The 21,391-nt window shown below is 44.6% G+C and overlaps 1 protein-coding gene across 2 annotated transcripts in view; it reads left to right on the top strand.

Annotated features, from left to right (window-relative positions):
- The first annotated feature begins 93 nt into the window (after positions 1–93).
- CLIC6 (chloride intracellular channel 6) overlaps positions 94–21,391 on the top strand; it is a 29,691-nt gene continuing 8,393 nt past the window's right edge. Inside the window, exon 1 of one of the 2 annotated variants that reach the window (XM_052674131.1) lies at positions 94–1,531. In XM_052674131.1, coding sequence (XP_052530091.1) covers positions 197–1,531 — 1,335 coding nt within the window. In that variant the 5' untranslated portion in view covers positions 94–196. The remainder of the gene's footprint in view (positions 1,532–21,391) is intronic. The other variant, XM_052674132.1, reaches the window with a different exon arrangement.

Here is a 21,391-nt window from a genome sequence, read left to right as displayed (position 1 = left end):
TGGCTGCAGAGGGAGAGGACCCGTCGGGGCAGCAGGGAGGAGGAGGAGCACGGCACCTGCCTCCCCCTCGCCGCCCTCCCTGCCTCCGCCCGCAGCGCAGGCGCGGCCGTTCCCCCTCTGCCCGTAGGTGTCCAGCACTGATCCCGGTACGGTGCTTGCGGTTGCGTTCGTGTCGGCGGCGCCCCGGGGAGGCGGTATGGCGGAGAGCCCGGGTCAGCCGGTAGGGAGCGACGAGCCGCGGGGAGCGGGCGAAGAAGAAGGCGCGGAGGCAGTGGGGAAGCCGCAGACCGTGCTGTGCCCCGATGGGGGAGAGGAACCCACCGATGAGTCCTCCGACGGCGGAGGGGGTGCCAGTGGGCAAGAGGAGGCCGCCGTGCTCAACGAGGTGCCCGGCGAAGAGGGTGGTGGAGAGCCCGGAGGGGTAGCGGAAAGCCAAGGAGCGGGGCAACAGAAGGAGGCAGAGTTGTCGAGACCCGATGGAGACGGTGCGGCTCTGGAGGGAAGGGAACCGGCAGCGGCCGCGGGAGTGGAGTCCGCGCCGGCGGGGGTAGAGCCAGAGCAGGCGGCGGGGAAAGTGGCTCTGGTGGGAACAGAGCCCGAAGAAGCGGCGGTGGCCCCGGCGGTAGCAGAGCCCGAAGAAGTGATAGTGACAGCCCCATCGGGGTCGGACCCCGAGGATGTGGTACAGGAGGTGAAGGCGGTGGGAGCAGAACCCGAAGAGGCTGCCCCGTCCGGGACGGTTCCTGAGGATGCAGTGAGAGAGGAAGCCCCGTCCGGTACGGTCCCCGAGGAGGCAGCGAGAGAAGAAGCTTCGTCGGGACCAAGCCCCGAGGAGGTAGTGAGAGATGAAACCCCGTCCGAGACGGACGCCGAGAAGGCTACGAGAGAGGAAGCCCCGTCGGGGCCAAGCCCCGAGGAAGCTATGAGAGAGGAAGCCCCACTGGGGACGGAACCCGAGGAGGCTATGAGTGAGGAAGCTCCGTCGGGGACGGAGCCCGAAGAGGTGATGCAAGAAGCCCAGGTTGGGACAGACCCCGAGGACGCGGTGCAGGAAGAAGCCCCGTCGGTGCCAAGCCCCGAGGAAGAAGCGGTGATAGAGGAAGCCCCGTCGGGGGCAGAACTTGAGAAGGAGGAGGAAGAGGCCCCAGCTGGAGACGAAGAGGCCACCCAGCGCCCCGGGGTTGCAGAGGACGCGGTGCCGGCTGCAGGGGAGACCGATGGCGGCCGGCAGTCGCCGGCAGGCCCCGAAGGGGAGGACGGAGCCGAGGTCCTGCCGGGGGCTGAGCGAAGAGCCGGAACCGGGGAGGCGGCGGAGGCCGGAGAGGAGAACGCTGCCTCGGGGGGAGGAGGCGCGGCGGCGGCGGGGCGGCCCGGAGGGTGGCCGGGCACCGAGGGCGGCGAGTGGGAGTCGGCTGGCCTGAGCCTGAACGGGGTGCAGGGCCGGGCGGAGGATGAGGAGGACGAGACGGGCTCGCCGACCGCGCTGGAGGATGAGGAGAAGCAGGAGTACGACATCTCTCTCTTCGTCAAGGTAGGGTGGGGGAAGGCCGGGTTCGGGAGCCCCGGGGCAGCCTTTCAGATGGGCGGTATTTAAATCTAGCAGTCAAAGCCCTGACCTGGCTAAAGGGATTTGGTTATTAGCACCTCATGTAAACCTGCCTCATTTCGGGTTTCCCTGGCTTTAAATGGAATGCATACGTATGGCTCTCGGTTCTGGTTGACTCAGATACACTGTGGGGCTGGGACCCAGGGCATGGCTGTGAATGAATTGTGCGGCTTCTGTTTCAGATTGCTGGCTATGACTTGTGATTAAGTGGTTTTTAAAACATTTTGAGATCTTTGGAATGTACCAAGAAGAGTATTCAGCACACTACATGGGGAGGGCTGAGGTGGAGAAAACTGGAAAATGTGTATTAAAATGGGATATTGGGATTTTCTAACCTACTGCAGTCAGCGTTAGGATAAATACCCTCAGATTCGACAGCTCTATAATCAGAAAGTCAGTGAAGTGAACTGACCAGAAGCATCATGTCCCTTGCAGTTGTGCAGTTTGCCAATGTTTGGACAGGGAAAAGTCGAGTTAGGGAAAAATTGTACCAGTTTATGTCATTTTACAGTGTAGAAAGCTTTTCATTCTTCCTTTTGTCCCATGTCTGAGATTCCACTGGAATCAGGGGTCTAGTGGTGGGACCACCATCCATCCACAGAGATGGAGTATCAGATGTGTAATTTCTGTAGGCAGTAACCACCTTAAGCTGCTTATATTCCCTCCTCTGGGACCCCTCTGAGCAAAGTCTGGAGCAGGACGGTTTTTATCAGTAGACTGAAACTACTTATCAGTGAATGCTGAGTGTGGTGGAGGGACAAAGTCATGAAGGCTGTGTGTGCACTGTTGGACCTGAGTGTATTTATTGAAGAATGTGGCCAAAATTAGAGGGACTGTAATAAGAATAAGAACATCTGTTGTGACTGCAGTCCTCCAAATCAGGATTAATAATGTTTTCTGAAAATATCTGTGAATTACTAAAAACAGAAGATTCTTTAACAATTTAATTTAGCATTAGTATCTTAAGGATGCCTTGGTAACAACACTACAGCTACTTTTCTAATGATTTCAGTGGAAGAATATTACAAAGCTTTAGTATTTTACCTCACCTGGAAGTTAGGCTTTTTGAGTTTGATATCTGCAGAAGTTTCTCTAGTTACAAGCAAGGAGGAAAAAAAGCCTACTGGAGAGCTCAGCATCTCTGTGCCCACTAAAACAAGGACGGGCAGCATTGGGAAATGGAAACTGAGGGACATGGCCAGTGGGCATGGTGGGGGTGGGCTGATGGTTGGACTAGGTGATTGCAGAGGTCTTTTCCAAATCTTTTCCAACCATAGTGATTCTATGATTCTCTGTAACACCTTGAAGTAGGTTTTAAGAGCACATGGATAATATTATGCTTTAATAGCTGCTGCGTGTTTGTGATAGGGAAAAAAAGGGGAAAGTATATTCCAAAGTGAAACAGCATGGACTCTTACATGTGGAGGAGATTCCTGACTGCTTCTGGATTACCACAGAATTTGGTCCACATTTTATAGTTTATAGAATGATAGAATCACCAAGGTTGGAAAAGACCCACAGGATCACCCAGTCCAACCATCCACCTGTCACTAATATCTCTCACTAACCCATGTCCCTCAACACAACATCCAAACGTTCTTTGAACACCTCCAGGCTCGGTGACTCCACCACCTCCCCAGGCAGCCCATTCCAATGCCTGACCACTCTTTCAGAAAAGCAGTATTTCCTCACATTCAGCCTGAATCTCCCCTGGTGCAGCCTGAAGCAATTCCCTCTAGTCCTACCACCAGTTACACGAGACAAGAGGCTGACTCCCAACTCACTACAACCTCCATTCAGGTAGTTACAGAGAGCAATAAGGTCTTTCCTGGGCCTCCTCTTCTCCAGGCTGAACATTCCCAGCTCCTTCAGCCGCTCCTCATAAGGCCTGTGCTCCAGACCCCTTACCAGCTTTGCTGCCCTTCTTTGAATCCGCTCCATGGCCTCAAAGTCTTTCTTGCAGTGAGGGGCCCAAAACTGGACACAGTACTCGAGGTGCGGCCTCACCAGAGCTGAGTATAGGGGGACAATCACTGCCCTGTTCCTGCTGGCAACACTGTTTTTGATGCAAGCCAGGATGTCATTGGCTTTCTTGGCCACCCGGGCACACTGCTGGCTCACGTTCAGCCAAGCATCAATCAAGACCCCCGGGGCCATTTCCTTTACACAGTCTTCTAGCCACTCTGCCCCAAGCCTGTAGCTGTGAATGATCCACAGTTTTCCTGTTAAGGAATGTTATACTAGACTTGGCTGACACTAAAGTACTTTTGTTACTCTCTTAAGTTTTGAGAGTAACAAACTGAGCCATTACTATCAGAAAGTTTGCCATTTTCAGATATGGCTAAATGGTGACTGGAAACAGGACCTCTGTACTACTGCTTCCTGTTCTTGCCACTGTTGATCATGAGCTTATTCTTTTGCACTTGGAGACTTTTTTTTTTCTCTCTTCTGCTTCCTGCTTCTTTGCGTTGCTCCATTTCCAGTTTGAATGCATATATTTGAATACTCTGTCTATCATGTTGTCTTGTGCCATTTGAGGTAGCTGGCAAAGCTCCTGCCAGCTCCACAAGCATAGGCGTCAGGAATTGTAGACTTAGGCTGATAGGTGTTGCTAGATGGTGATGTTTAGTTTGTACTTGGACACACAGCATTAAGTTGGAGACCTTGTTCTACCTGGGATGCTCTGGCACTCAGTGGGGGTAGCAGCAGCTATGGGAGATGGTGTCATAGAGGTCTTTTCCAACCTTAATGATTCTATGATTATATGATCACCTAGTCCAATTGTAAGCCAGTCCCCACCATGCCCACTGCCCATGTCCCTCAGTGCCACATCCAGGTGGTCGCTGAACACTTCCAGGGATGGTGACTTCACCACCTCCCTGGGCAGCCTGTGCCATTGCTCTTTCTGAGAACTTATTCTTGCTAACATCCAACCTGAACCTCTCCTGGTGCAACTTCAGGCCATTCCCTCATGTTCTATCTCCGTAACTTGGGAGAAGAGGCCAAGCCCCACCTCACCGTGACCTCCTCTCAGGCGGCTGTGGAGTGTGATGAGGTTTTCCTCAGGGCTGACAACAGCAGGACTAGGGGAAATGGATCCAAGTTGAGGGAGGGAAGATTTAGGTTGGATGTTAGGGGGAAGTTCTTTACAAGGAGAGTGGTTAGGCCCTGGAACGGGCTGCCCAGGGAGGTTGTGGATGCCCCGTCCTTGGACGTGTTCAAGGCCAGGTTGGACGGGGTCCTGGGCAACCTGATCTGAATGTGTATGTTTGGTGGCCCTGCTAGGCAGGGGGGTTGGAACTACATGATCCTTGAGGTCCCTTCCAACCCGGGTGATTCTGTGATTCTGTGATTCCCCTGAGCCTTCTCTTCTCTGGACTGAACAATCCCAGTTCCCTCAGCTGCTCCCAGTAAGACTCGTGCTCCAGACTTTCTGGACCAGCAGCTGTACACCAGGTGGACCTGTCTAAGGCATCCCCTGAGATAACAGAAATCTGTCTTTAGGCACTGGGCTGTGCCCTTAACAAAGATGAATGGTGTAAGACTCCTTGGCTGCGAGGGCAAGACCATATCAAAAGTGATGTAAGTATTTAACCAGGTACTTATTTGATTTCCACTTCTCTGTGAAACAGCACTACCCTGTATTTCCATTAGATAGTGATGTTTGAGGTTTTTGGTGTTTCAAAGTCAAGTGTTTGTAAAAGGGCATCCAGATATACCTTCTGATTGACCATTCTGCTAAGCACGTTGGGTAGGACACCTTGTGGATGTTGGGTCTGGCTATTTGGTCTGCTAATGTTAAGTGTGTGTATGCTCTTTTCCTTTCCAGTGCTGTGACAAGAGCTTTTATTTGACAGAAAATGTCATGTATATATCCTTCCTCTTGAATTTAGTGGAATTTTTATTAAAATATTCATTTAGTATGAAGTAATTTAAAATTTATGTAGGATTTGAGAGTCTATTTCTTAATTAAAAAATTTAAAAATCCCACAAAACAAGCAAACGTAACCACCAAAAAAAACAAACAATCCAATCTCCAAGTTTACCTACCAATCATTTTTGGTAGGTAAACAAAGGCAGAGACAACTTAAATACAGGAATCACAACTACAGATTTCACCATTCTAAAGACTTATGTGGATAGTAATTTAACTGTAAGTGCTGAGCACAGGCAGCCAACAACCCAGCTTGAGCACAAGGTCTTATCTGAGATGATTCCTCTTCCAAAACAGTTCTCATTTAGTTTCAAGATTGGATGTTTTATTGTAAAAGCTGCCCAGGAGCCTAAGGGAAATAGATTTTATTCAACCAGAAGTAATAGTCTTCATTCAATTTTTGTTGCGTTCTTGATCTTTAAATCAAAGTCACTTATTTTCATTTCAGGGAGTCATTTCACCCCCAGCAGGGAACAGCATTGCTTGACGGACACCAAATTTCCCCACACCATTCCTGAGATATGTCATGTCAGTCAAGCACACTTAGGGCTGTGCTGAATCATCAGAACTGCTGATAAATCAGAAAGTAAAAACTTCAGAAACTTTGCTGTGACTAGAGACAGAAGAAGGAACAAGTGCCTTCATCTGTGCCTCCAAACACTGCAATTAGACTATCTGTCTTAAATGGCAGGGCGTGCTACGTGCAGGAGCATTCTGTTGTTCTGATGGAGTTTGTATATAACTAATACATACAATACATATAGGCTGTTCTAAAATTGAATTATTGGACTTTGAGTGCAGGAACTAAGAAGGTCATGGACAGCAGGGTCACAGGCATCTGAAAAAACCCTTGTGGTGTGTATGCCCGTTCAGTGATCTCTGTTTTGTACCTGATGCGCTATATCTAAGCACTTACAGTAAAATCACAGTATAATGTAGATATTTATTAGCATTGGTTGAAAATTACGTACTCTATCCCAGACAACTGTTCAAAGCTTGCATTGATGAGTGTGTTGGATTTGTGGAAGGCTGTGGTAAGACAGAATGCTGGGGAATGAGGATTTGATGAGGTTTGGTCAGTGGTAGAACGGCTCAGGAGAAACCCAGCGTGGTGGAGCAGAGTGGGAGGATTGCTGAAAGCAGCACCTGGCTGAAGCTGGATGAGGCTGACTATCATGGATGCCCCAGCAGAGCCCAGCTCTGATTTCCTGGATGGTGTATTTTTTCTGTGGTGATTTTGATGCTTTGAGTGTATACAGCTGTACACCAAGAGCCAAAGTAGGTGTCAGGAGGTGTGCTTGTTAAAATACATGAGGCGGTTCTTTTCCCAGGACTAGCTTACAAGGCAGGAAACTGGCTGCCTTCCCAAAGGCTATTTGCCTTTTCTCAGCTACCTTATTATTATTTTTTTTTTCCCAGCTGGACTGTGTCAAGTTAGGGTTTCCTAATGCAGCTTAAGAAGACCTGGCATTATGAATTCCTTTCATTCCTCCCCAGGCTATTTACTGCATCTGACCTGTGCACCTGCGGCAGGCTTTCTGAGATCCAAGTGTTCCTTCAGCAGTCTTCTTCTTTCAGTAAAGTAGTGCTTGGGGGACTTAAGTTTGAAAGGCAATGATATCAATCCTTTTTTCTTGGAAGGAGCTTTGCAAACTTTCTGAATGCACTCTTTCTTTCTTTAACTTCTGCTTTGGTTCTTGGCACTTCGGGTTATCACCTTAATCATAGAATCACAGAATCACGAGGTTGGAAAGGACCTACAGGATCAACTGTTCCAACCGTCCTCCCACTTCCATTGCTATCACAAGCTACTAAACCATAAACCTTACAGCTGCAAAGAAACAAGGTTCTTCAGAACCACTGATTGAAGAATGGCTTTGAAAGAACACCAGAATTGTTGTGATGCTGCTCCTGGAGGTGTTCCTGTAGGAGCAGTCAGGTTTTAGAGCTTGCAGTTCAAATCCTGTTCCCCAAAAACCCACAGTCTGACATACACATAGAAGGTCACAAATACAAAGATGCACACTTTTTAAAAATCATTATTTATTTATTTGATATGATCTGGTTGTACTTCTTTGGAGTTCTCTTTTTGCTTAACTGAGTTGAAAGGCTCAAACAGCTTCAAAGCTGCATTCCTAGACCTTTTTGTATTAGTATTTACTCTCAGCACACTGATTCTGTAAAGCACGTCTGCATGTGTTTTCTTTAAGCATAGGCTTAAAATCATGTGACGTTTAAGCCCTTGGCTAACCAAGGGTCACTTTTTCCTGATTCAGTCTCAGCACCTGTCCTCTTACTCCTTTCTTCTTGAAATAAAAAACTAGTGATGAGGTCAGTCAGCTGCCCCTGCAGTAATCAAGGACACCTACAGCTCCATTAGATTGATCAGAGCCCCATCCAGCAGGATCTTGGAGTACTCCAGGGGCTGAGCATCTGCAGCCTCACCTATGCCAGTGCTGTAGGCAGAGTTATGGAACTCATCCTGATACCTCTTTGGTGCCATCAGCGTTTATTTTAAATACCTGGAAAGTGAAACAGCATCAGAAAGATGGATATTGAGGAGCCAGGAATATCTGACAACTTTCTGGTTATGCAATGTATTTGCCATTATTTCCTATCATAGAAAGATGAAGAGTTTAAATGGTCTCTGGCTTTGGGTGTTCCTGGTGAAATCTGTCCTCGTTCTTGATCTAGCAGTTGGCAACTTTGACTGTGGCAAGGGGATGGAACTTGATCCTTGAGGTCCCTTCCAATCCAAGCCGTTCTAAGACTCTGTGTTTTTATGAATAAGAGATACACTACCCACATTTTTTGAGAAAGCAGAATGTGGAAGGCATTAGAAAGATAAAAAGATATGAGGTTCCCTTCCTGGCAAAGGTGTTAAACCAATGCCTTGTCCACACGAGAACCCAAAGTTTGGTTTGATTATAATTCCTAACAGGAAAAAATAAACCATTTATTTCGATGACAAGAGGGAGGCAAAATCTAGTTCTGTTTATTAGATATCCGTAATTCTAAAACAGCTGTTTCTTGCGTGCCTTCATCCATCTGAAATCAGTTCTTTGCAGAACTTTGATGTCATAGGAAGAGGATTCAGCAGTCTGGTGGGTCACCTCATTTCTACAAACAGTTCCACCTTCACCTTATACCTACAGAGTTTACTATCATAGAGATTCCAGTTTTGGTCTTTCTTACACTTTTGTTACTATTTATTGTATTGATCCTTGCAAGAGTAAATTTATGGCTACTTAAAGCAACAGTGAAGTTACTGTGAAGGAGAAATGATAATGGAAATTATTAATGTGACTGCACTTTTTCAGGATCTGAGGTGAAGTCACTTCGAATTGGTGGCTGTATACTTCTTTGCAGAAGAAAGCTCTCCTCATCAGACCTACTGAGGCAGTAAAAGCATGGATACGTACTCACTGTCCATCACTGAGTGCATTCTGTGTCTTGATTTCTGGGTCAAAACAGGTCCTACTGCTTATTTTAAAAAGTAAGAAATGGCTCTCTCCTTGAGTTCCAACTAAGGAGTGTAAGTCAATGCCGTGTGAAGGTTGCATGATTATTTCCTTGCTCAGATAATGAAATGTCACACTGTGATAAGGAGTTATGTGCGTTTCCATTTGCAGTGTCTGATTATTTACCGATAAAAGAGGAATGATTCAGTTCCAGTTGCTTTAATAACATGAGCACTGAGGGAAATTGTTCTAATTCCTTAATAAAAATCTTCAGCTTCCCAAACCTTGGAGCTACTCTGTTCTGCACAAGAGATGTACGAGCTGATGTTTGCCCTAGGGAGGGCTGTGGCTTCTTGCTCGTCTTCTGCAGAAACATCTCTGTATGTGGAAAGCATAGTATAGGGAGTTATATATATATATTCTCCTTAGAGAGGTGGTCATTATGAAGCCTCAGGGGCAGAAGTGGTATTTCCCTCTTTATTATTCTTCTCTATATGCTAAGATTTCAGTATATATTTGAACACTCAGAAATACAACTGTGACAGAACAAAGTGAGTGAGAGCGGGAAAGGAGTCACAAGTGCATGTTCTTTTCCAAGTTATTAAAGTGGGACAGTTAACCATTTACTCAGATTTCAGAAAAACTCACCTGTGTGCCTTAGGGAATCATTGACATTTACGTGTTAGTTCAGTTTTGAAATTATTTTAAAAGCTGTCACCGAACCTGAGCTAAAGAGATAAATAAATGGTGGCAGATGAAACTTGAAACAGGATCCATGTGTACCCTAAAGACTTAAAAACATAGAGGCATACATGGATGTTCCTCCAAATGAGAAGCTGTGCATACTGGGGCTGTTTGTTCCCCAGTACAATGCACACAGTATGTGTTTAACAGCTAGCAGTGCTGTGTTTCTTATACTGTAAATGGAAATGGCTGTAAATGGAAGCAAAGTGGTGGGTTGAGCAGGATGATGATAGTTGACCGTCCTCTGCAAAAGAAGGGAACAGAGTCTGTTCCCTGCTCAGCTGAGCTCTGGGGTTTGTGCTTGTATCCAGTACTTCGCTGTTCTTTCAGGAATGGCTTTGCCAGTTCCTGCTAGAGCTGACAGGTTTTTGATTTAATATTTTACTTGGTCACAGGAAGTATTTTCTGCTTGGACCATAATATCACTTGCTGTTGGAAGAGAGTGGGGGAACGCTATAAAACCAGATCCCTTACTTCATCTTTCACCTTTCAACTGCCTTAAAGAAGAGTACCAGTCAAAAATTATTTTCTTGAGCCTTCAACCACCTCCTCCCTGGAGCTGCATAAAGTAGCTTACTTACTTGGCTATTTCTTATTTACTTCTTTGCTTACAGCACAAATTACAAATGCTTTATGGGTATGTATGTTTTTTGCATTTAGATGGAAGCAGTGGGGCTGCGTGCTGTTAAGTGTCGCACAGTGGAGTGTAAAACAGGATGTGTCACTGAAATACCTGTTAATCTGTTTTTCCCAGACCTATAATGTGTTTGAGAGTATAATGCTCTTTTGTTGCAGTAATTCCCTGTAAGAATCTAAAAAGGATATAAGATTTTTGTCTCTCTGTAGAATGTTTGGCTGGCATCTTGCCTTGTTATTAAATACGGATTAGAAATAACATTGAGGTATTTAAACATAATTCTTGTAACAGGATAAATAGCTTAGAGCATTTGATTTGTTGCTTGTGTGCTTGTGACCTGGTAGCATTCCCATTAACGCACGCATGGGCAGACTCTGTGGGCAGAACTCATACCAAAAGGATATTCAGGCCTGTCTGGCCTGGTGTGAAATGGAGCCTGCTAGCTCTGTCTGTGGCTCACCTGCCTTCAGTTAAAGGCTGTTAGGCTGGTGTTTGGTGAAATTAAGGGTAAGAAACTCAAAGAGAGAATGCCACATCTGCCATTGAAAATAAATGACTTCCATTTAAGAGGAGCGGCAGTGATTGCTCACGAAGTTTTAAAGATCTCAGTTACCCTGCACGAGTAATACCCACATAATTCATTGTCACCATTATTAGTTAGCTTCTTTAAGTACACAACTAAAAGTAATGCTATCTTGAATGAGACCTAATTAAAGGATAACTACTGAAATATGATAAATACTTGTGTAGGATAATGGTATTCCTAAATTGGGTAAGATTAATTTAAACTCTACTAACTTGTAGCTGAAGCTTTTCATTCTTTGATAGTCACATGTTCATATTCCAATTTATTTTTACCTTGTTGAGTGAGCAAAGCAGTGGACTTCTGGTTGCTGGTTACTTTTGTGTTCTTACGATGTTGTGCTGTGGATGCCAGGTAGCTAGGTGTGGATGTCCTGTATGTTTGATTAGTTGCCTTCCTGTCACAAGAGGTGTATCAGAGAATGGTGTGGGTTGGAAAGGACCGCAGAGATCATCTAGTTCCAGGGTGTACCTGTGGTTTTGCCCTGGAAGCAGGCACAACATTGTCCCAGGTTGTGCCATGTGCCATAGCTACCACAGTGGCTTTATTTGCAGATCTGGCACAGGTAGCTGTAAGATATCTGAGGAAATCTGTAATTTGCATTTTTCCTGTGTAATTTCATTCGATTTTAGAAAATTTTTAAGAGTACCTGTTGCCTGCATTTATCTGCCCACAGTTGCAGTTGAAACTGCTTTTTCCAACATTATGGGGCTGGGTAAGGCTAGCTGTAGCACTGTGTGTAAAATGCAGGATTGTTGTACTTTTCTCTTTTGTAAAATGGCATACATACATGAGTTTAATCTTTAATCCCTTTAATTTGAATAGGAGTGAATATTAGTGAAACCACAGCCTCTATAAATGTATCACGAAATGTTGCATATTTAAATTTTCACTCATAGCTGCCTGTGTTGTGTTTGTTTTACAGCGTTATCACTTAATGGTTCATTTATTTATGATCTCAATCAGAACTGGAAGGCCTGACTGCTGGCAGACCTGCTGCTCAGTGGGAACGCTGGGCAGATTGCAAACAGCCAAATCAAAAGAAAATGTGTGTTTTGTACCTAAATAATACCCATTCTAAAATCATAGAATGGCTTGGGTTGGAAGGGAACTCAGGAACCATCAAGTTCCAACCCCCTCTGCCCCAGGCAGGGTTGCCACCCTCTTGATCAAGTACTAGACCAGATTGCCCAGGGCCCCATCCAACCTGGCCTTAAACACTTCTGGGGTTGGAGCATCCACAACCTCTCTGGGCAACCTATTCCAGCACCTCACCACTTGTTCCCTCCTTCAGATTAAAACCACACCCTTTGTCCTATCACTGTTTACCCTTGTAAAGAGTTTATTTCCCTCATGTTCATAAACTCTCTTTAATTATTGGAAGGTTGCAACAAGATCTTTTTGCAGCCTTCTCTTTTCTAAGCTGATCAAGCTCAGTTCCTTCAGCCTATCTTCATAGGAGAGGTTCTTCAGCCCTTGCAAGGCTTGATGGCCCCCCTCTGGACCCACTCCAACAACCCCACTCCTCATTGTGCTGGGCACTCCAGACCTGGACGCAGTATTCCGTGTGGGGCCTCACAAGGGCAGAGCAGAGGATAATCACCTCCCTAACCCTTCTGGCCACCTCTCTTCTGATGGAACCCAGGATACCGTTGGCTGTCTGGGCTGCAAGCACACATTGCTGGCTCATGTTCAGTCCTTCATCAACCAGGACTCCTAAGTTTGGCTCCTTGAATGTCACACTCTGTACTTCTCAGTGGTTTTGTAGTTGTTGTCATTACAAGTTCTTGTAAATAGATGCCTGTAACCTTTTTGGAACAACATTAACCTTTTAATTGAAATAGTTTCTGTTTAATTCCTTCTTCTTCTTCTTCTTCTTTAAAATATAATTCAGTTAATAGTTCCATTATCACTTCATCACTTTTGAGAGATGCAGCTATTAAAATAGAAAAGGGAGTACATTGTTTCTAGTGTTTTTCAGACCTATTAGGTTGCTCTAATTATTTAGAAAACAACTTGACAAAGGTAAAAAGTTTATTGCCACAAAGTTACTTCTTAACGAAGGAAAAATTCTGCCTATGCATCAAATGTGTTTAATTACTTACTAAGTAATTAAGTTAATTTCAGCTATAATTACTTACCCAGCAGACCGTGGTAAGTAAATAAAGTAGCAGAAGTCAGAATAATTGAGGCTTTCTCTGTCCTGAAATGGCTGCTGGCACACAGTGGGGAAGGAGAACAGAAACCAAAGGAAATTGCAGCAATTTCAGGCTTTTTTTCCTTTCTATCATGGAGAGAGGATTAGAATTTCCTGATGTATACAACCCCTTTAAGCTCTGACCACAGTTTACTACATAAAAGCAGAATGGAAGCTAATGTCCTGCTAAGAAACTCCAGCATACTGTAAATTCCTCAGCATGAATTGAGGACCAAAAGCAGAGAACTGTTTCCAGCAAAAAGCGAAGCATTCTACAGAATTTGTTTTGAAAGAGCCTTAGTGGACATAAGAATTATGGAATGAATGAAACCAAGTAGTCATAATAGTGTAATGCGAATACTGCACAAAAGAAAGATCTAACTGGTATAATTTCAGAAACCTAACAGAATGAAAAGTCTTAATTAACACAGTTGTTGGGAGATGTTAAGAAATGCTAATAGGTCACTGGTCCATGAGTCATAAACGTTGCAAGGAGGGATGTCATGGTTTCTGTGAGTGGGAGCCTTCTCAAGACACAGCCTGTTTTTTTACTATCAGTAATAATAAATAGATAATTATTAACTAATCACTAATGTAAAGCTGCATCACTAAAAACACAGTAAACAAGTATATGTCATCCTGTTTGTAGGCAGGCTCAACCTTTAGCCTACTGCTTACACTCTGTGGTCACACAGAACAGGTTGTGTCCTGTGGTTGATTGAAGCTGTGCAGGTAAGGAGTTAATTCCTTCCATCTCCTTTCACCTGCACTCATTTCCTTTCATTCTTTTTCCCTTAGCATCTCTTTTTGGCCTAATCTTAGCTTAAAGCTTTAATCCACACAGCATTTTATAAAGAACTTCCAGAAATTCTTCGGCATTCTCACATCCCTGCTGATGTTCTACATATGAGTTTCCTGTTTATTTAAGTTAGGATCAGTCTTTTTATTCTGTATTTGTAGAGAAATTAGTTTACAGTACCTGTATGTTGCTGTGAAGGTCAACATGTGCATGAATGGTAATGCCTGATGGTTGCATGTATTGGCCATATTTACCTCTTTGTCAAGAAGACTGACTGCCTGCTCGCTCTGCCCTGACTCTGGCCAGCCTTAAATGCCCAGAGAAGTCTCCTGATGTCAACTTAGTCCTGTCTGAAAGCTGCTGCTCCTCATCACCGACCTTCTGGGGAGCCATTAAGGTTCACTGTCTCATTAACAACATCCCAACTTGCTGTTTGTATAGTAGGAGATATTCACTATCCCTTGCTGCTGTTTTGCTGGATGACATTTGAATACCATCTGCATGCCTCTACCTTCTTCTGATGATTATCCAGTATAAGGGCAGCTGGCTCAGACATTCTCAGCACTCCTGACCTCCCGTGCTGCTTGGGTGTGCTCACTGTCTGCAAGGACTTTGCTGTTTGACCATCCTGGGTATCATCTGGATCCTGTAGCAGCCTCTAATTTCATGTCCCACTGCAGACTCTGACTCTTGGCTTTTGCCATTGCTTTGTGTGGCTAATAGACTGAGGAGGAGATTTCCAGTTGTGATTGTTGGTATCTTGTGTTGTTCCTTTTTTCTTTAAGTTGAGCAGTCTTACCTGGCCAGTAGATAAATATGAGCAGGCGTCCAGTTTTGCTATAAGCATATATCAAACATATAGTGCCTGCATTGAGATTAGCAGTGATTAACTCAATCCACTTGAAATAAAAAAGCCATTTTGTTCTAACTGTTCTCTTCTTCCCCACCAGAGGATAACATCTGGTACCGTTTACTTGCCTGATTAATCTTAGCACACGGACTTTCTTCATTGCCTGGCATCCTATCCTGTCCAGTATCTGATCATATACTCTGGATGTCACTATCAGAGATACCATAGCCATCATCTGTTTTCTTTCCCAGTGAATCATTGTAATATTTTGGAATATAAACTCTATTTGAAATAACTGCTGCTGTTTGTTTAGCAGCACCTTTCCCTTCCATCATTGCCCCAGAGTGTGCTACACCCTTATGATCGCTTGTTCAGTGGCATGAATACAAAAACATGAGCCTTGCCATTGTCCTGTCCTTGGAGGGATGTCCATGCTGCAGGTGAAGAAGCTGTGCTACAAGGGACCTCTCAGTACAATGTAAACTCAAGTTCCTCCTGAAGGGGATCAAGGCTTGTCTTGAGATGGAATTCTTTTGAATTCTTTTGAATTCTGCTCTGCCTTCATGGAGGTACCTGGTCTGATGCAGCCATTGCTCTTCTCTAAAGTTGAGTGGGATAGTTGGGTCACACTGGGTATATCATGCTCTAGTGTGTTTTTTTTTCCTCTCTTTGCAGCAGCAGCTATCTCTAGCTGATGAGTAGTCTCAAAAGATACATTTCAGCTCACTTAAGTTAAATTAGATGTCTGAACTGTATGGGGCTTTTTTGGGCTGTACTTGGAGAAAGCTGCACTGCTAGAGAGAACGTCAACGCATGTGGGCAAGATTAATCATCCTTGAGGAGCATCTGCTTGTCTCTGCTGACCTGTTGTCTCTGGCTGACTCTGTGAGGGGTGGTTTCCAACTTCAGTGTGTAACAGTTTGTACCTGTTCTTATCACTTTTGTGTTATCTCTGTACTCAGGTCTATTGTTTTGTGGAGTAGTCTGTTCCAAAACTGGTGCTGCCATTCCTGCCTCTCAGGCTGCAGGCTCCCATCTATCTGTGCTTCATCATCAGATAATTCTCCAGCATCTCTCTGGTTCAAACTGGCCCTCAGGTTTTGTTGAAATGCTGGATAAGACCTCCAGGGCTTCTGGCTTCAGCAACAAAAAAGGTCTCACAAGTGATGCTAAAGAAGGGCGTCCTGAAAATCAACCCACCCACACCTTGTTCTTTAGAGAAAGCATTTTCCTGCTCCCTCCTTTATGTTACTTTTTTTTTTTTTTTTTTTTTTTTTTTACTGTAGCACCATAAAAAGAGAATGAAGCTGTATTTTACAGATTGCTTATATTTATATTTACTGTTGTTTCCTTAACCTGAAAGCTTAATTAGGGTTTAGGACAAAAAGCGTGTTTTTGAATTTGCATGTTCATAGTTGCAGTCCTTCAAATATGTTGTGCATTATCTGAACTAATCTAATATTGTTCAAGATAAAAGATAGAAATCTAGAATATTTCTAAATCTAAAATAAGGTGCATTTCTTTTTAAAACAAAAAATCCTAATGTCACACTTTCAGTGACCAAGGTGCTCGTTTTGTTCCTAAAAAGAGAAAGGAAAGGGGAATTAGGCTTCTTTCTTAAAGCATCAAGTTGCTACTGAACACAACTCCCTGTCTGAGTTTCACTAGTGGCGATGTCACACACACAGCAGAAGTCTGTCCTGGTGTGTACCAAATATACAGTTTGTGTTCAGGAATCTGAACTACCAGACACATTTTAAATATACATATTTCTGCTGTTTGGCTGAGCCACTTAACGGCAGCTGGAAGCATCTGTTTCAAGTGTTGAATATTACATTGGCAGAACTACATGACCATTTAAAAAGAATAGGAATAATTAGTGGCAACACTTACAATTTTTCTATTAAAATATATTTTAAATTACAGATGTTTTACTTTAAAAATTTGCCTGGCAGCACAATTTCAGCATCCCAAGTACTCTCAAGAGTGCTATTAGCAAAAGACAGGAATCTTGCTGCAGAAGCGTCTCTGAGGCAGAGACTCCTGATGTGCCTCTGCTCAGAGCTCGGAGGGCAATATAAGATTTTCATGTTAAGTCCAGTAGGTGGCACCAAAACAGTTCTGTAAAGTTCAGCGTTTGGGTCCTCATGCTCTTGCCCTACACCATAAAATGAACATAGTGTTTAAATAGAGAAAATTCCAGGTAATCTGTTTCTTCCTGACAAAAAAAAGCTTTGCTTTGAAGAAGATCTTATCCAAATGACGTGCCTGTGTGATGTTTCTAATGCACATCACAGTGCATGGAATGTGTGTTGCTTTAGTATATAATAGTCACCTTCAGTGAGGTGGAAATACATATTTTTATTGCATTCTTAACAGAAGTAATATTTAAAATTTTGCCTTTTTCAGTGTTGTGGTACTAAATGAATCTGCAGGAATATTGTAGCAGGCATCAAAAGCACAAATTGTGCATAAATTTTTACCTTCAAGGTACAAACATGGATGTTTATATAGAGATCCTTTGTCTCCTAGACTTACAGCAGCATGCTGCACTGCAGCTTAACCCAGTGCCTCTGAGAAGCTATTGCTAAGGTTTGAGGAGGTCACAGTGCTTCCCTCCATCCTTCTGCCCTTGGTCTGGGTAGCTGTGGGCAGACTTTAGGACTTCACTGCTGCTGAAGGTTTCTCACTAAAGGTCTTCTGTAAATGCACTGAGAAAACTAACGTTGAGAGGTTTGTTGTTTATGTTCAGGATGGTGTGAAATAATATCAGAAGCTGACTTGCTCTGAAGCAATGTAAGGAAGAAAAGAAAAAATGGGTGGTTTCAGTGCTACTTGCGTGTCAGTGTGAATAGGTTTGAGCAGAGTGGCTCAAAGCCAGGCTGGATGGGGCCCTGGGCAGCCTGATCTAGTGCTTGATCAAGCAGTTGGCAACCCTGCCCATGGCAGGGGAGGTTGGAACTTCATGATCCTCGAGGTCCCTTCCAACCTAAGCCATTCTGTGATTGTAAGTAGAAGAACATGAAACCTTCCGTGACCAGGCTTTGGCCCTCCATAGTCAACCGGTGGGCAGTGGGATCCTCCTCTCAGGGGGAGTGGAAAGCACTGGAAGCTGCTTTTCTTCCTCCTTGGCCGCCCTGCAACACCAAGGCTGTTTGGCTAATGCAGCAGGATGGGAAGCTGAGCAATCCGCCACAGGAGTTGTGCTTGCCATGCCACTGCTACTTGGAACAGCTGCAAGGCTGGCACAGCAGAGCTCAGCCCAGAGCAAAAGCACTGCTGCGCACTCTAAATCCCACCAGTACAGAGCAAGTTAGTCTGTACCAGGAATTAAAGTGAAACAGTCGCTATTCTCAACTGTTGCACCCTCCTCACAGTTGCTTCCTATGCTGGGCCCAAGTGCATGAACCTATTGTAGTTTTCCAGGCCCAGTATTTTGGGGCCTAGCTCTTCTTCATTGATGGGAAACCAACTGCATTGTGAAATAGGAGAGGGGAGTTGTTAGTGTGATATGAGAAAGACGAACACACAGAACCAGTCTGATAGCTGGGGTTTAAATGTGGAAATGAGCAGGAGAGCTGCGACTCCCTGAGTCAGCCAGTCCAGCAGGATGGGCAGGGGTGGATGTGGGATGCTGGCCCCAGTCTCTGGCCCTGGTAAACAGTGGTTCTGCTCCACTTGCTGGGTAAGCCAGCCTCTTGGCCAGCGTAAATACAGGCAAGGAGAAGCTTAGCTCCCTTGTGCTGAAGTAAAAATGGAATTGGAGTTCAGTTTTCAGGGAAAAAAAAAAAGTTATGCTCACTGATCTCTCTCTTTTTTTAATTATTATTGTAGCTTCAAAGGGATTATAGAGTTATATGAAAACAAGCAAAAAATCTTGTCTGCTCTGCTTCTTCTGAACTGTTTCTTCTGTGCTCAACCTTCATCAGGAAACAAAAAGTCCAGGAAAAACAAATTCCACTCATCAAGATTTTGGAGGCACAGGACATTTGAGGTCAATAGAAGAACCTTCAAAGTCCCAGCTCCTGAGACATTTGGACATAAACTGTTACAAAACAAAATTTTTCAGCAGTTCCAGGGACAGAGCAACTGCAGCTCAGAAAGAGCCCAAATTAGTGGTTTATAACTGACCTTCGGTAGATGACTCTTCTGTAGAGTAGTTACCCTGAGGATAGTATGCAGAGGCAAGTGATCTTTTAAAGGCTACTCAGAAAATCAGAGCTGCCAGATCAAGGTGGTATAGTTTTTCTGTGACTCTCTCTGATGTCTTATGCATGAGGTCTTGTGTGTAGGGAAATGAGTACCGAGTGTGATGGTGCTTTTAACTTGAGAGCTGAAGCAGTAGTGGAAAGAAGGATATGGAGAGCTCTTCCCTTTCCCAGTAAGACTTAGTACACAAATTAACAAGCAAGCAAACGCAAAAAGAAAACCCACAAAAAAAGTCTGAAGAGAGTGTGGAACAGTGAAAAATGAATGAAATTAGGGAGTGTCAGCTAATAATCCTGTTAAGTAATGGCACATGGTTATGGGATTATGGGGAGCTGTAGTAAGTTGATATTGCCACAATATGCAATTGCTGCCTAGGGCCCTGAAGGTTCTGAAAGAAAGCTTCTATACACAGCGTGAAAGTTTTCTTGTCTGCAGCAATGGCTGTCCTAATTGTTTGATTAATGAACTCATTAATCTCAGTATTACTAGAAGAAGCACACTGACCTCCTGACTGATCACAATTAAAACATAAATGACATTTACTCAAGGCTCTGGTTAGACATCTACTTAGCAGCAGAACAGCCCCAAACACACCCACTTCACTAGCAGTATCTGGAGGTTAGCAGAGCGTCACAACAACTGCAGGTGGAGGGCAGGCCATTACCTGCAATTATACCAGCATTTGCCTGGTTATTAAGGTTATAACCAGTCTGGAAACACAATCCTCCATTGAATCCACAGCCAGGCTCCCGCTGACTTCCCTGGAGTTAGGATTTCACTCTGCGTCATCCCAGAGCGCAGCAGTCAGGAAGTGTAATTAAACCCTGCGCACAGACCAAGCCCAGCTCAGAGTTAAACATCCCAGAATAGTGCTGTGGAGGAAAATGCAGGGTGTTCTGCTCCGAGGCTGCAGCACCCCTCGCTATGCTGTCATCCTGTTGGTATTAACTCATGGAATCTTACTGTTGTATTGTGTTCCTACAAGGTAAGCAGTAGTGGAAAGAAGGCTACTGACCCACTGTCTCCCTGCTATAAAAAAGGCCACGCTGACTTTGTTGGAAAGTACATTAACGTACAATGATGGCATGGTTCAGCTATCGTGTTGCTTGATAGACTGCAATAAAGTTATTTCAGTACCTCGACTCGTGATTTTTGAGTCAACGTGGCCAACCCCCTGTTTGGAGCTTGAACAAATGCCTTTGGCATGTGTCGCTGGTGCTTTTTTGTCCATTACGAGTTGCGGCTCACTGGATTCGATGAACAGAGGTGTCTCCCAGGGGCCAAAATACAAGCTGATGTATCTGAAGTCATTTCAGCTAGCTGTATTCACCCTGGCTTCCTCGGTAGGCCAAAATATTAATGTTCTAGGCTTTCACCTGAGTCTATAAGAAATTGTTGTATCTTTGAGATGCCAGGCCAGAATGGTGTCAAACTTCAAATCAGATTCAGTGTCCAGGGTCTTCCAGTCATTGCAGACTGCCCATCACTGCTATAGCAGGGAAAAGTTTCACCACTGCTTGTGCTATTGTGTGGGCTTTTGTAGTTTTTCTGTCACTTGCCTCCAGCTCTGCAGAACTGAAACAAATGTGCCACATCCACACGGCTCTTGAACACCTCCAGAGACAGTGATTCCACCACCTCCCTGGGCAGCCTGTGCCACTGCCTCACCGCTCTTACTGAGAAGAAATGGTTCCTAATATCCAACCTGGCACAACTCAAGGCCATTCCTTCTTGTCCCATCTCTGTTACCTAGGAGAAGTGGCTAGGTGAAACATGATGTGAGAGACAGGGTGAGGTAAGATGGTGTAGATTTAGGGTTTTTTTAAGCACATGCTAGCAGCAGGTGTAGTCGCGTTCTTAAGAAGTGCACAGTAGTTTTTGATCAAATAAGTTGTACAGTGCTGGAAAGCAGTTCTCCAAGTAAGAGCAAAACCACAACAGCTTTCATTTTTACCACTTAGAAAACAGCTCCTACTTAACACAGCAGCTCAGCTATTCTTAGCATCTCTAAAATGCTGAAACGCTACATGAGGCAGTAGGCTATCATGTTTTTTCTCACCAAGAAAGCCTATTGTTGGCATGATACCTTAGCAGAAAGCAGCAGTGTTTGGAGGAGGATCCTCCCCACTGACATAGGGAACCATGGCCTGTGCACTGTGGCATTGTTCCTGCTTGAGGCCAGGTGCTTGTTTCCATGCATGGAGCTATTAGTACAGGTGAAGGAGCTTCAGGCAACCCAGCAGCCATGAACATTGGTGGAGAGTTCATTTGAGATTCATCTGATGGCACTGAGGAGGGTGATGGAACAAGCAGAACTAATTTCATTACTGTATGTTGTTTTGTCTTATGTAGTCCACAAACATTCATGAAC

Source organism: Tympanuchus pallidicinctus, unplaced genomic scaffold, assembly GCF_026119805.1.
Source record: "Tympanuchus pallidicinctus isolate F22 unplaced genomic scaffold, pur_lepc_1.0 scaffold14, whole genome shotgun sequence".
NCBI classification, from domain to species: Eukaryota; Metazoa; Chordata; class Aves; order Galliformes; family Phasianidae; genus Tympanuchus; species Tympanuchus pallidicinctus.
This window is presented reverse-complemented; position numbering and strand designations above follow the sequence as displayed.